Source organism: Frieseomelitta varia, unplaced genomic scaffold, assembly GCF_011392965.1.
Source record: "Frieseomelitta varia isolate USP_RPSP 00005682 unplaced genomic scaffold, Fvar_1.2 scaffold_272, whole genome shotgun sequence".
NCBI classification, from domain to species: Eukaryota; Metazoa; Arthropoda; class Insecta; order Hymenoptera; family Apidae; genus Frieseomelitta; species Frieseomelitta varia.
Window position 1 is genome coordinate 445,144 of NW_025110004.1, and position 17,227 is coordinate 462,370.

General features: G+C 25.4%; 1 protein-coding gene across 2 annotated transcripts in view; it reads right to left on the reverse strand.

Moving 5' to 3' along the window:
* Nucleotides 1-16,475, reverse strand: part of LOC122528952 (inositol-pentakisphosphate 2-kinase) — a 211,599-nt gene extending 195,124 nt beyond the window's left edge. Inside the window, exon 1 of one of the 2 annotated variants that reach the window (XM_043654619.1) lies at nucleotides 16,376-16,475. In XM_043654619.1, coding sequence (XP_043510554.1) covers nucleotides 16,376-16,377 — 2 coding nt within the window. In that variant the 5' untranslated portion in view covers nucleotides 16,378-16,475. The remainder of the gene's footprint in view (nucleotides 1-16,375) is intronic. The other variant, XM_043654622.1, reaches the window with a different exon arrangement.
* Between the last annotated feature and the right edge of the window lie 752 nt (nucleotides 16,476-17,227).

A 17,227-nucleotide genomic window follows, 5' to 3' on the forward strand; every position in this document is an offset into this window, starting at 1 on the left:
CAGTATACAATTAAAACAAAAACAAAAAAAAACGATTACCAGAAAAAATTATCTTTCTCTTTCTTCTTATATATCTTGATTAATTACAGATAATAATTCAATTAAATTTATAAGAGAGAATAAACATTCTTTAAACATTAAATTAAATTTATTGCAAAAACATTTCTTCTTCTTTTTACACCTTATTTATTCTTCAGAAGTTTAAATCAATTATCATAATTCATTTTGTCAAATATGCATAAAAAGGTAGTAAATGATCATTATCATCATAATGTGGTATTCATCTTTTAATTATCTCTTATAATTAATAGTGTTATATTTGTATTCCGGTAAATAAAATAAGAACATCACACATAAGTATAATACTCAACTGCACGGTCTAATAGAAAGATATAAGTACTGCTTTTTTTTGCTATAAAACCGCATCTTTATCTCATGTGGAAGTGACTCAGAAAATACTGGTAGATTAACGTAACACACATGAGTAGTAAGCTCGCACATGTTCGCGAACATGGTTAATATATTTTATAGTATATATGCTGGTAGTCTGATAAATATTAGAAACAACCACGGAAATAATAATGAAGGAAATCAAGGAAATAACATATCTTTTAATTCGTTGATGATTGAAATAAAATGAAAGAATTAAAAATTGCAATGTATTATCAAAATAGCGTTAGTACTAATATAAGACCTTACATTTAGTATACATTTATGCAATAAATTTTGTAGAATAAGATAATTATACATTGTAATATCAATCAGTATTGATTGTTATATATGTAACATTGTTAATTAATATACTTAATTATTACATATTACAGGTAATTAAATGTCATTTAAGATGTGATGCTAAAGTGAATGAAAATTGTCACACTGATACATTTGTAGTAATAGAGTAAATGAAATGTATAAATAGAGTAGAAGTATAAAGATTGAACGCGATTAATCAAATCTCTGTTACAATAATTTAAAATAATATTTTACTTCTATTATAACAGATTTCATTATAAAATCGTCGAACAAAATTTATTTGTTAACAATAGCTGACTATACATGTAAGCAATTTTCAGATAAATAAAGCCAACTAAATATGGCGTAGCATTAATATAAAATTATTTTGAGCATGATTGGAATCTATACTGTTAAAAACAAAAAGATTATAAATATATCCTATTATATATTATATATATAATACTATTATATATATATATATATATAATACTATTATATATATATAATGGTATATATATAATATAATATATAATATATTATATATATATAATGGTACTATCTTATTACAATATATATAATAGTATATAAAATAATGTGTATATATATATATATATATATATATATATTTAATTAAAATATATATATGTTTTTAATAGATATAGATTTGATAGATATAGATGAATTACATATATGATGAATATATGATAAATATATCAGATATGATATCAAAAATGAATATGAAAACTAATAATGAATTAAAAAATACCTACGTATTTGTCATTTCGTTAATACACATTGAGAATGAGACCAAAAGTTAGCTTATCAAACTCTTGCTTTTTTACAGAACTTGTTATTGTTATAGAAGAGAATTTATTCTTAATTATTAGTGTTAGTATTAATTCAACAGAATAGAGAACTGACATCGCAATTTCACTAACTTACTATTTAGGAATGGATATTTAGGATAGTGTTTCTTTTAATTACTTTTTAATTAAATTTTTAAATAAAAAGTTTAAGTTTATTTTCTATCGTCTTTTTATTTTTCCGTATTTATTATGAAGATTTGTTAGATTTTTTAAATTTAGATATTAAAGACTTTTTATTTCTTCTTTTCTTTATTGTCATATTTTTTAATAAAATATAATACTTGTAACTTTTTGAAACTGAGTTCTTAAAATGCGATAACTGAGAAAGCGATAGTTTTATGAATGTTACCGACATTCTATAAATGCCCACTAATGTTTGCGAACATCTTGGAGAGACTGGTGGATTCGTAGCTTTATCGTTAAAGTGTTTACCAAGAACTGTTTCCCGTTCCGTCTGAACCTACAGTTATCGAGGTCTCGACTACAGCATCTTTGTAGCTTGGCAAACTTCCATAAAAACACGACAGCCGTAGAGTCGATTTAAAAATAGGATGGTGGTTTGTCCTTAAAGAACATGTTATTTACAGGTTTCTGTACAAAAACTAAACCAATTTTGTTCTAATATAGAGGAAATTTTGACAAAAGAAGAAAATTTTTTCATCAGTAATATTAAACACTGTTTTTCATAATCTTGTATATTCGTTGGAAATTGAAAAATCACTAAAGATTTTGAACAGGTTTTAAATAAGTTTAGATTTTAGAAAATATATCAATCCATTTTAATTACGTAGAATAAAAAAGAGAATCGTAGAATTGACAATTAAATAGAGTGAAGAAGAAATCAATATCAGTTTACTTAGTACGACAAAGAAAGGATGAAAAAAAGAATAAGAGAACGATTATAATTAACTCAATTTTACTACTTTCTATATTTCCATTCTATACATGTTTCAAAATAAAAATATTCAAAAGTTTCTTAATGGAATGTTTTTGAACTGTTGCTTTCTTATTCGAAAACACACATGTGCGCGCGCAAACATACGAAAATACAAGCTCATAAACCAAATACAAAATATCATCTATGTAATATAAGTTCTATTATAAAATCTTTATTTTATAATAGAACTCATATTATGCCGAAACTGCTCTATAAAGACTATTTTCTTAAATAATGTATGTAAATTATTCATTAAAACTTTTTGAAAATTAGAATTTGAAAATATTTCGTAGCAATAAAAAAAAATATTTTGTATTTTCATTTTTCATTTTTCATTCTTAAAACAATGAAGAAAATTAATAATACGAAAAATTCATTTATTGTAAATAAATGATAGAGCTGATTTTAAATATGTTATTAATTAGTTATTAATTATCATTGGTTATTATGTTATCAATTAATTATTAATTATATATTAGTTATTAATTTATCAATTTTTTTATTTATTACTGATTTATTTGCATGTTTAATTATTGATAAAAAAATAATTGAAATTAACTTGCACGATCAAGTGAATACAAAGTGGCAATTGCAGAGACATAATGATTAAAAATTTGGAAATATGAAATATAATAAATGTTTTACAAACATTTGAATAAATAGATATTATTATATCTCATGAGAAAAATCTGTTATTGTATCCTGTAGGAAGTATTTTATAACAAAAATTTCAAAGTTTGTTATCATAATTAATTATGTATGTCACTTTCTGTTTATCGCATTCAATACTTTATACAATATGTATATCTTGCGAATAAATGTAATGTCATTGGATATTTCACATAATAGCGGAACTTCCATATGAAATAATTTTAACACATCAATTAATACGTATGTACATCTAGTATTACATGCACAAGTATTCATGTGTCTTTTAATTCTTTTTAAACAAATAAACGAGATAAAAACAATAAACAAAAATGTACATTTATTACAGTAAAATTTATTATAATAGGAGTAATACATTTTTTATAATCCTTTCTATTGAATATTTAACTTAAAAATTTTCAACTAACAAAACAGTTTCGCCATAATTCATATTTATAAATGTCAATCTTATTTCCATATGTTAGGTTTTGAAAATCAATTTTATCATATCGCGAATCGCGATTCCACAAAAGTGTGACAATAAAATCAAAATGTAATTTCGTAATTCAATTACATTCTGCCAAAAATAAGTAAATACTCAAATATTTTAACTTTTAATAAAAGGATATTTCTTAATTATCTAAATTAAGATAGTTTTAAATTAATAATGCAGTTCTACTTGTATAATACCTAAGTATGTACATGTCGAAAACAATAGGACATTTTTTCTAATGTTTTGTAAAAGAAGTGAAACAATTGTCGAGATATTTTGAATCAGAATAGTATCGTGACGCTGGAAACAAATGGAATGCTTGCAACCCCAAAGCAAAACGAACCGTATGATCGATTAAATATAGCAAACTCGAAATTCGCCAGTAGAAGCATAAAGGGCTGCCGTATATTCAAATTATAGAGTGACCCTTCTCGAAAACTTGACGAAGGGGAAAGGAGAAATTACCATGTATAAGCTAGCAGGCTTGGTTCTCTAAAATCAATAGCGCTGCTTCAACCTCGTATACGGTAAGTTAAACTAGCAGAACTCGCTCCAAAAATATTACTTTACCAGTCATTTTTTATTAAATAAATATTATATATACGCGAATTGCTCTTAAATATAAAGCATCTACATTTCGAAAAGATACGAATGAATCACAAAAGATACGAAACAGACGAACTATATATACGCTCAAAAATACAATATTTGCTCATCTTTTGCGTTTATAGAAATAAAATTGGTTAATATACAATTAATTTACACCATAAAACTATTAAATTAACACAAATAGAAGAATCAATAATTATTATATTTTTTGTTATTATTATGACAATATACTAAAACATAATAACAAGATATAATTTGTCACATTGTTTATTATATTGTTCTTAAACTAATTTTCAACAACAAGATTCCTCGTAGATACAAAGTTCTATAATATCCAATTTTCATATATATTAATTCGTGAGTTCTTTAATAAATGTATATAATTTATCGAATCCATAAAAAGATGACGGCATACTAATTTGTTATTAATTTATACATGTATTTTTCTATATTTAAATTTAAAATTTAAATACTTACATATGTTCTATATAAATCAATTTATTTAATCCCTTGTTTTCAAGTCCACAGTTATAATATAGTAGAGTTATAATTATAGTATACAGTATATATAGTGTAATGGAGTTATAAAGAGTTAGCTACAATAAAATTACGTTGAATAAAACATACTGATATGTTATATAATAATTTGAATATTTAATCAGAAGAATCGAATTACAGTTTTCTCATAAATATACAACGTGTGTCGGAATAACATGTATAAGCCGGTAAAGGATAATTTCTCATAAAAAAGATAAAAAAAAAATATAGAAGAAAATTTTTTGACTTGAGGTTTCATTTTCGAAAGAAATCGAGCTTAAAAATTTATCAAATAGACTTGAAATTAGTTAATTCTGGACACGACAGAACAAAATAATTAACAAGGAATTATTTTACATTTGAAAATAAGTAAAAGATTTAGAATAAAATTTTTGTATAAGATGCTTTGTTATAGAGATAATCGAGTTTGAAAATTTATCAAGTACCAAGACAATTTCCTCGAAAATAAAACATTAAACGAAAAAATTTTATTTTACATCTTTTACTTATTTTTGTACATAAGATAACGTCTTGTTAATTATTCTACTATGTCTAGAATTAGCTAAATTCAAGTATATTTGATAAATCTTGATAATCTGATAAATCTTTGTACATAAAATAACGTCTTGTTAATTATTCTACTATGTTTAGAATTAGTTAAATTCAAGTATATTTGATAAATCTTTAAAGGTTTTTTCGGAAACAATGCCTCAAATAAAAATATTTTATTCCATATCCTTTATTTTTTTGTGAGAAGTCATACCTTGTTTGCTTATATATATATATTATTCCAACATATTCTATATAAATATTTTCTTACAAACATATAAATATTAAATATACTGTATCCAATTGAAATCAATTGTAATTCATAAAACAAACTTTCTCGATACTACAACTGAACAAATTAAAGTTTTGAATATTTATAATGTACTATCAAGTATTGTAAAGTGGATATTTAATACAAAAAAGCGCTGCTCATTATATATTGAAATAGAAATGAATTTTCATCGTAAAAACAGGTATCTCGATTGTAAAAAAAAAAAAAAAGACACGAAACGTTCCGCGTATAAAAACGCACGTAAAAGCGTGCACCTTTTTATCTGGTTAGGGGACAAACGTTTCGCATGCGGGATTCCACACGCTGCGCTGGCAAGCTGCCGACAGGTTTGTCGAAGAAAAGCATCTTGCCAAGAAAGACAATTTCCTCGCAGTTGCTATAAGTCTAGCTCTTTATTTCTATTTCTTCTAGTAATTTCTTTTTTTCCTTCTTTTGTCTCTTTCACAGCCTCTTTTCCTTCCTTTTTCGGTGTCTTTACAATGGATAACCTCGTAAAAATAACAACGCAACAATAGAATAGTTTCACGCGCCGTAGTAAAATATTATCGTTCGGAGATGTCAGTTTTCCAATTTTATGTCCCACAAAATAAATATTTTTCGATTCGTTATTACCAAATAGAAAAAATTGCCGAATTTTTTTATTTTAAAACTCAAGTTGAAATAAAATATTTTATAAAATATTATTTCATAAATTGAAATAATATGATCTTTCAGATTTTCTCTATTTCTATAAATTATTAAGATTAATTTTAAATTATATTAATATTAATATCAATATTAATTGATATGAAGGTAAATTGTAGAGTGTCTGACAAATGTAGAGAACCAACTGGAGGGTAATTCTATCTGCAAAAATAAATCGAGGAAAAAACTTTATTTTTTAGACTTCGTTTCCAAGGTTTGAAAATTAAACAATTATAATTAAATTTTGAATTGTGGATTGGTCAGGATCAACAATGAATAGTGAAAATAAATCGAACGTGTAGAATGCAATCTTTTTTCAAATCGTTTTGTTTTTAAAAAAAATTAAATTTGAAAATGTATCAAGTTTTCAAATTTAAATTTCTTGAAAATAAATTCTTACAATTAAATCTCAAAAACTTTTACTCTTTCTTTCGGAATCATTTTTGCATGTAGAATCATTCCCCAGTTGGTTATCCACAATTCGCGAGATATTTTGTACATTTTATATATATATAGGAAATAAGGAAATAAGATATGAAATATCTTGTATTTACAAATATTCGTAAATATTATTCTCAAATTAACATATTTTTTTATAAAGTCAGTATGTATGTATATACAGTATAAATTGTATGTATATACAGTATAAATTCGAATTATACAAATTTGAATAAAATTTGTAAAATTTTGTTTATGAACGTCAATTAAAAAATATTTATCTCTACATAATACATATTATATATATATAGTATGTGTGTATTATATATATATTATTTAGAGGCAAAGACAGCCAAAACTTTTCACGCAACTTCAGTGGTCCGTTCGAGAGAGTTTTAAAATAAAGTTTTAAAATAAAAATCTGTTAGATTCAAGCAATAATTAGGCCCACGAGTTTGTTGCTGTGTCTCAGAAGATCTACCTGTGCGTGCATCTAAACATGTCAAGAGGCACGAAGGTGGAGTAGCAGCGATAGGCCAGAGATCGACAATCTGGAGAAAACGAGAAAATCTCGATCTCTCGAACCGGTCGGGCACATCTAAACAATCTAATCTACTCCTTTCCTGGCACTAACGTGCATCACCATGCAGACTAACTTTGCAATATCCGATTCCTTTACAACAACTATAATCATTTCTGTTTTATTCCTTAGAATTTTACATAGTAATATAACATGCAAAAATGATCATAGTTGTAAAGGAATCGGATAATTATTATTAATAAGAATTGTTATATTAATTTAGAATTTCATATAATAATATGCTAATATTTTGTTCACATTATTCGCAATTATTTCATTCATTTATTAAATAGATGAAACAGTAACAAAATGGATAGCTTTTTGAAATGATACCAATTGATTAGGTGAGTTCAAAGCATAATTGAATTAATAATGATAAAAAATTGTTATTGATTCAAATTGTAAAAAGAATCATAGAACGATCCATTTAATCTCACTTTATAGCGTAGTCCTGAATTCGTTATTTTTAAAAATGATTTTATATCATAGGAAGGTAATGGTACTTTTTGCTTGAAAATTGTAAAAACATTAAAAAAATTTTTTGTGACTAGATCCATCATTTTGAAGATTGATGTTTCTCCTTTAAAGAGATCCTTTAAAATTTGCTGTATAATTTCTTTTCACTATTTTATTGAACTTTTAATATTAGCATTAAACAATAAAAATCTTAACATTTCATCATCATTAATGTTTAAAGTACAATAAAAGTGTAAACCGTAGAATCGTATAGCACTTTATAATAAGTCGTTATAAAAAGCAGATTTCAATTTTCGAGGTTATGGTAAATCTAGTCATGAAAAATTTAATTTAATGTTTTTATAGATATTTTAATTTTTACAATTTTTGAAAAAAGATATCCTCATTTTCCCACTTTCTACACGATGTAAAATTATCTTCGAAGAAAACGAGTTCAGGTCTATTAAAATAGAGGTTTTACGCTTTGAAATGAGATCAAGTAGATCGTGATATAAACCTTTTTCTATGAAGTTCTATCAATTTAAATTATTAGCAATTTTTCACCATTAATATGTTATACCCTTGAGCCTGTATATGTATTTAAACATTGAACAACGATAGTTCTGATATTACATTACATTACAAATATGTGGTGATTTTAAGGAAAGTTAAATAAAGTTAAATAAAGTAGTTAAATTTTAAGGAATTTGATACGAATGCATGTTAAAAAATGTTACATTTACAGTAAGTTAGTAATTCGATAAATTATGGATTACAACATAACATTTTAAGAAATAAAAATTACAGTTTCATTTAGTTCAGTTTTAACGTTGTAGCAAAAATTATTCACAAGACAATACAAATAAAAGTAAAAGTTTCATCACACTCTAATAATTATTATCAATTCTTGTACAAATTCGTCAAACTCTTTATCTTTATTGATTAGCACTTTCCATTCTACAGAATTTCTACTGGATATAATATCTAGCTAGATAAACATTTTATTCCATATTTATTTCAATACGTCATCGATATGTATTAAATTAATAAAAAGTTATACAAATATATATTAAATTAATAAAATATATATTGAATTAATAAAAAATTATAAACGAATACGATTATACGAATTTAAGATTGATTTTTATATGAATAATAAAGGAGAACTAGAAAGGAAGCTATAAAAATACGATACGGGAGTGTACAATATTAGATAAGAGAATGACTGTAGTATATACATACATATGTACATATATATATCAAGGCGAAAGGAGATGTTGAAGGCTTTGACGATTTACTAACATCAGGGCCATCTAACTGTTTTGTAGATCCATCCTACTTTTCTTTCGACGCTTGCGTTGGTGCTCAACTCGAATCGCGGATCGGTAAGCATTTGGCAATAGAAATTAGAGGCGAAAGCAAAAATGCGTCGACCAATAGGAGACTTTGAAAAATATATGTACTTACACAAAGAAGTTGAAGTAGTAACTTATTACTAAAAGTTATTCAATACAGAGCCGGATATAAAACGTAGAAATAATAATTTTTTTTTTAGGTGGAGAGATTTTAGATATTTCAAGTTTTTAAATCGGTAACTGTTTGATTCATTAATCGACGCAGTTCGACATTCTCTTTAAAAAAATATTAGCCTGCATATACATGTCGAAAAATTATTCGTTTAATTCAGTCGATATTTTTAATTTCATAAAAAAATTTAAATCAATCACAAATTTATGTATGAAGGACAGTATTCATGAAGAACACATGAATACTGCTTCTCGTTCCTAAATTTTGCAAAATTAAAGTTAGAATATTTCCTAAACTAGTCATTTACCGATATATATGGGTTAATACATTTCTATAGAGACTGTCAGGCTGTATAGATTAATGCGTGAAAAAACATATGATTGCATTTAGATATCAAAAGTAATTTTGAATCTGTCAAATTCTTCCAGCTAGTTAAAAGTTATTACTGCTGTATTAATACCTCTTCTGTATTGAAATTTCGTTAACAGTTTTTTCATATCTCTAAAAATAACAAAAACATTTATAATTATTGTTGTTTCACCTTGTATTTTTATGTCTATGAAGTGATGATAGTTTCAAATAAATAATCATTTGATGACATTTTTTACAAACATCGATTTACTAATTTGGAATTTTAAAAAATATTCTTTTAAAAAAAATTCTTTGAAAATGTTTTTGAAGTTACGTGTATACGCTGAAAAATTATAAATAAATTAAGTAATATCCATCAAGATGTATAGTTCGTTTTTTTTCAAAAATCTTTCCGAATGAATTTATCTTTCAAAAGATTTTTTATTTTATATTTCAAAAAGAACGATAATTTAAAACAATGATATCATGACATAAAATCCTCTGTTGTTAAAACTATATAGCAGAAACTGGTTTTCAGCCGCATCTACGAAACTATTGATTTCACAAAGCAAAATAACAACGATTAAAGAGAGAGATAAACCTTGACGAAGCAATGTAGATCAAAATAAAGTATTAATAGAATTCGATAAGCTTATTCTAAAAGAAAACAACAAATAAACCATCCATAAAAACCTATACTTTCATGTAAGTAGGTGAATTTTCTGCTATTTTCTGTTATTTTACGTGCCAAAAAATCGATTTGCTCGCTGCTCCGATCGATCAATGAAAATAAATAAAAGAAAAAAAAATTAAATAGAGAATAAAAAATGCGGTTAAAAAAGAATAAGATTTTGAGCTCAACCGATGTGATCTCGCGATTGAAAATGAGGCCTGAGACGTGCGCAAGCGCACGTGCAACTTACAATCAGGCTCAAGCTACGTGTGTGAACATCAGCGGTCGAAGAAGTCCAGCATCAGGGCCGGCTAACTGTTAGGTGAAACCTCCCTCCACTTCATTCTACTTTTTTTCCCCCCTCCTCTCTGACTCTTGCGGTGGATCACAAATGGTGCTCAATCTCCGCCACAGACGTCTTACCGTCGCCAATTGTAAAATGTGATTTTCCTTACAAGATTTTCTAAAATTATGTACAAACACTACAGCGAGGCTGTTTCAACTACAACTCTTTTGATCGAATTGCTCCGTGTTTAAAGTAAAATATAAATACGAAACAAGTAGTATATGATACTTCAAAAACAAATAAGCGACAGACAGGATAAACTAGCAATTACTGCGAGGCAATCGTGGCTTCGATATTTAGAACTATTGCTACTGTTATTATAGCGTTTCGAAATGAATTCGAATTGCGGGGCACATTTAATCTCGTCAAAAAACAGACAATCGCTGGCTCGTCATGATCGTGATTGCTAGCCACATCGCGAGCAATTTCAAATGACAAGATAAGTATATATATATATATAAGATAAGTATACATATATGTACATACATACGAGGCTCTGTAATAGCTCTATAGTTTTAAGAAACGATAAGAACAGCAAAAATAATATTAATAATTATGCATTACATTACAGATAAAAAGTGATTAGAAGTACCATGAACCATTAACTGAGTTTAGCGACTTCTATTTTCGAACAAATACATGTACATATCAATAAAATCAAACTAGGAAGAAGGAAATTCATTAAGTATATAATTTTTTTTTAATTTTATATTACCTTAACCACTTGCGCTGATAACTGATTGCGGACCATAACGAATGACCAAACCGTATGATATCACTGGATAGAAATTATTGAGAAATAATAAACGTATCATTTGTTTTGCCTGGATTACATTTAAATATACTTAAAACTGAGAAAGTATTACAATTTTGGAAGAAAAAATTCTCGACGTGCGTAGCACGTCATTCCAGTGCAAGAGGTTAATAAGCAGGTAATAAATTTAATTTCTGTTTTATTTTCTGTACAACATTTATCACATGTAAATTATATTATTAACCTTTACTTTTTTTGTGATTTAAAAAGTATACAACAACTTTATTAAATAACAAAAATGTCGATAAAAATTTATACCATAAAACACATCGAATAATATTCAATTTCCTTAAGCAATAATTATGAAAGCATAATTAATATATCTTAATTTTCGTTCGTTTTATTATAATATAATAAACTATAATAAAGACACTAGTAGACCGATATTTACGGAGTATAAAAAGATTACGGAGTACTATGCAAATTCGGGGTATTTTTATAAATATAATTGTGATAAAACGAAATCTTCAATTTTAAATTTTACAATGAGTATTATATTTTGGGTTCATCTGTATATTTTCGTTAAAGTTTGCAACATCAAATTTCCCATAATGCATTTTCCCACAAGATTCCTATTGTTGTTAATAACTATTAAAAATAAATATTGTTAATAACTGACGATAGTACAAAATTTACTAGATAGTAAACCCGTTCAGTTCAAACTCCGAGGAACGATACTTCATATGCACCAACTTAACCATTAGAATGTATTAATAGGTATTAGAATGTATTAATATTAAATTTAATTCATAAATAAATAATCTAATTTACAACTTGCCCATTGTACATTTTGATTATTAACTTGATCAAACTTCTCAACAAACGGTTTCCGAATCATTTACTATACGTGATTTTCTTAATTTGAACTAAATGTAGAAATTCTGTGTTAGACACTTTATTACGTATGCGTTGTATTGATTTTTTCCCGACTATTATTAATGTGATCTCGATGAAATTATTAACGGAACGAAAATATCAAATGCAAGATAATTATTTTCACTGAAAAACAGCCATGTAAACAATTTTTGAAAACAAAGTCATGACTGACAAAAATCAGAAAATAATAATAAATAATTGTAGTTTTTATAAAAAATAAAAGAAAAGTAATAATCCAACAAAAAATTAAATATGTAGGTTTTTAAGCTTATTACAAAGTTTTAAAACTTTAATTACCATAAATTTCAAAATGTTTTAAGATTATAAAATTATTAATTATAATTTTAAATTAAATTATGTTTATTTATACAATAATAATTTAAATTAATCATAATTAAAATTTTTTTAAATTATCATCTAGACAATAATAAAAACAATATAGTATAAATGAAATATATTTTTCAAATTTACAATTACTATTACAGTAAAGCCTATTTCTTATTTCAAAATAAAAATCCTATATTAAATACAAAAAAAACCATCACTTATAAAACATTTATTACAAAAGTCCTAAGTAATTTAATTTTCACATTTCTATTTAAGAACAAAGTAACAATCTAATATTCTTTTAGTTAAATATATTAATAGAATATATTTTACAATAATTTATGTTTACTTTTTAAATTTTATACAATCTGAAGATGAAAATTTTATCTATTACTGTAAAATTTCTTTGGTCTTCTTTGTTATTTATACGTATTATAATTTTATTGTGAACTCTACTGAAAATCAGTTTGCATAATTAAACATAAAACTATACCTAATATACTAATATATCTAATATACTCTGAAACAAATACCTAATTAGAATATTACTAACATCATTAAAAATGTCCATATTTTATAATGTTTGCACTAGAACATTTAGATTTTATTCTAAAACATTTCAGACGAATACGCATGATTCAAATAGAATTGGCTATATTCCTGCTTTCTCTTTACTATTTTCATCTTTCAAATGTGCATCATCGTAGACTAATTAAAATACAAAACAAAAGGAAAAACGCTGTATAGGATAGTAATTTGAAGAAATAACATCGAAAATTCATTGAAGAACAATGAATGATTTTGATTCGAATAAGAAGAACATTATTTTTTTAACGCGTACAAAGCAATACGTAGATAGAAAACGAATAAATCAATCAGGTCAGAAATTCGAAACCAACCAATATAATTATTTCGATCTTGCTCTTTTGTTTGTTATGATTTCTATGTAATCAACTCATCAGATAGTTTCAAGAAAGTTGAATAATTTTAATTCTATTACAAGAAAGAAAAATTGTGTGTAGAAATTGTGCACGTAAATAATGCGACAGTAATGGGAATAGAAATACTAGTGAATAAAATAAGTTTAACTTGATTCGTTAAATTATACTGCCTGTCAGTCATTTTTAACAAATTTTTCTCAATTATTGACAAAAAGGATTTATATTTATGCTTGATTGCTAAAAAATAGATAATTTCCGTTTACGGGAAATAATTTTATAAAAAATCTCGATATTAAAGTGATTTAGGGATTTTATTTTTTTTCAACCTTGTCGGATATATTATAGTTTATTTCAAAAACTAAGAGTCTGCTGGGAAATTCGACAGCGCGTGATATAATGCAGTAGATATTTTTCATTCGGATATTATCAAACAAAATTAGAAAAACAATCTGCTTTTGTAAGTAAAATATTTCATTGAAACGTGCGATGCTGCCAGTGATTCTCAATGATTTCGCATCACGTCGCAGAATCCAACATATACCAGTATTCCAAATCTCAACCGTCAGACTTTTGCTAACACGTTTAGGAGTAAAGCTGTTATTTATAAGTTATCTGTGAGATATCCGGATAAACAAAAATTACCGGGATATCCTTGATATCTCATGAGAAATCCGGATTCATGTAGTTGAAACTATATATATATGCTCATATCATTCGAATGTCTATAATGTAATTTTTATTTTAGCGATGAAATAATAAAACATCGAAATAATTATTTCAAATTGAATATCTATACTTGCACTAACGATATTTCCAGTTGTGGGAAATACTCTTTCAGAGCTGGCAGATGTTGCTGGTAAACAAACATTTTTTAGCAAATTTTACCAGCCTTGGATATTTTTTTTTTTCGATTCTAAACGACTCTAGTGGACATATTTTAAATTATAACTTGTTTTATTATTACACAAAAAATGTAAATTACTCGAAACATCAGATAAAATTATATTATATCTGGTAATTTTACTCTGTCCGGACAATCGAGTATCACACATATCTAGATAAAGGTCCATTAACTCTATCTATTAACTCTTTGGGAGAACATATTAAGCGAAATACGATATATATACATCATGGATTCAAGATATGAAAACGAAAATAGTGTAAATAAATAATCAAATACATTGAAGCTACTCAACTTTTAATGATAATTATTTATCTCAAGCTATTTTTCACACTTTCACAACTATTTTTCTTTCTTTTTTGAATTACCTATTTTTCTTAACTATTTTGCTTTTTCTTTCTTTTTTTTCTTCTTTTTTTTGTGAAGTACTAGTGTATAAGTTATAGTAAGTATAATAATTATAATATATAATAAGTATAATAAATTAATTTGGATTCCTTATTAACGTAACAAATAGGTTTCAAATTTTTTTGTCATTTTGTTATTTAAGTTATTTAAATGATAGTTCCAATTTGTACTTATTACGGGAACGATTGTACTTATAATAGTATAATATATATTTCACACATTTTTTATATTAGTCCAGATTTACACAAAATGATCACCTTGGCTGTTGTATGCGAATGAGCTTCCGTATTCGCTGAATAGCAAGGTTATTATTAATGATTTTTTAAAGTTTTGTTATCAATTCATTACGTGTATTAGGTTTGCCATCTAAATATGTACTTTTTCGATTTCATGTAAATCCTTTGCGAAAAAAATTACATATTTTTTAATCGAACTCGATAATCATTATAGTAATTTTCTTTCTCTATATGAAAATGAATCGATATAATGTATATAATATATATTATTGCTCAAGATAATCTCCCAAACGCGTTAACAAAATGTGATAGTTCTGAAACATTATGCATATTTACATACATTTGTTTCAGGAGAACTATTGGCGATTGACGTTGCACGATTCGCCGAATTATTTTGCTTTTTGTATTGAAATTATACTGAATACATATCATTATATTTATGAGAGATTGCATCTTTGAATTGTCTTTTTATCATTCAACACAAAGCAGATTTGAAATATTGAATGAAATGAATTTAAAACTGAAAATGAGATGATTCAAAATGAATCAAAATTTATTTCTCTTTTCTTTCAAAAACTGAAAGTAAGGAAAGAAAAAAAACTGAGGAGTGCAGAGATCTACCAGAAATAATCATTAACTGTTAGGAAAATGAAAAAGAGTTGAAATTTGTCACACAGTATTATTATTGTTAAAGTTACAACAAATTAATGTTAATTGTTCGTTTACCACAAGAAATCATTTTTAATAAATTAATTGTTATTTCATACGTTAATTGAAAAAAGAAGGCGAGAGTTATTTCAAATTGTTCTGGTTTTTATTTTTATTTAAAATAAAATATACACCAATCTGATTCACACTTCAATTTAACTTTTCTATATCTTGTGAAAATATAAAGACAGATTTATTTAAAACCATCGAGCTAACTTGCTGGAAAGAAACGAACTGTATAACATAACAGGTAGAATATATTAAGATACATGATGGGCCAATAACGAGACAGAAAACGATTTTCCAATTTCAGTAGCAAAGAAACTTTCTGAGCGTCGGCGCTAATAAACAGAAGTCTCCCGAGGGAGTTAAACTATCATACCAGAGCACATAGATCTCATCTCGAGACTTTCTCTCGAGCCGGACCGTTACTATATACTTACATCGAAATAATGTCAAATAGACTGCCCAGAGCTGTTCTTACTTACTCTTGGAAAGTCGTCCGTTTTGTTTTGTTTCGTTGCTGCAATAGAAACAGTGTATATTGGTGATCACGTATTAGCGAAAATCATCTATTCTTCATGATTAGAATTTTAAAAAATTTTAGTTAGTATAAAAAGCATTATCTTATAACAAATTAAAATCCAACTATGTATATCAAGAAAACAGAAAGGAAAGATTTGGTCGTGCAGTCGATTTCGTATAAATTTGTACAATAGGACCGAGTTAGCTTATCATTGTACACAAAATCGAATAAATACGAATTAATTCAGGTTATATCCTTAAGTGGTTGCGCAATTATTATGAAAACAACTAATGCAAAACAACTAATGCAACTAAAACAATTAATGCAAAAAAAAACAAATGCAATGCAAATTGTGCAACGAATTAACATTAATTTAATTTTTAAAATTAAATATATATATATATATATTTATATATTATTTATTATTTAATAAATAAAATAATAAAATTTAATTTTTTTGTAATATATTTATGTTTAATTGTAATAATAATAATTGATAATTTTATAATAAAATGAATTATTTATGAATTTAATTTTATTAATTATTAACTTTTAAATATTATAAAAAATTCAACAAAAATAATAATTAGAATTTTATATTATTCAGTTTCATCTTTATCATCAATTATATTTATACTTTTTATCATTATTATATATATAATATTATATATATAATAATTTAATTATATTTTCATATACAAATTCAAAATTTTTAATAAATTTTTTCTTATTAATATTATTAAAGATAAGATATTACAGTTACAATTTT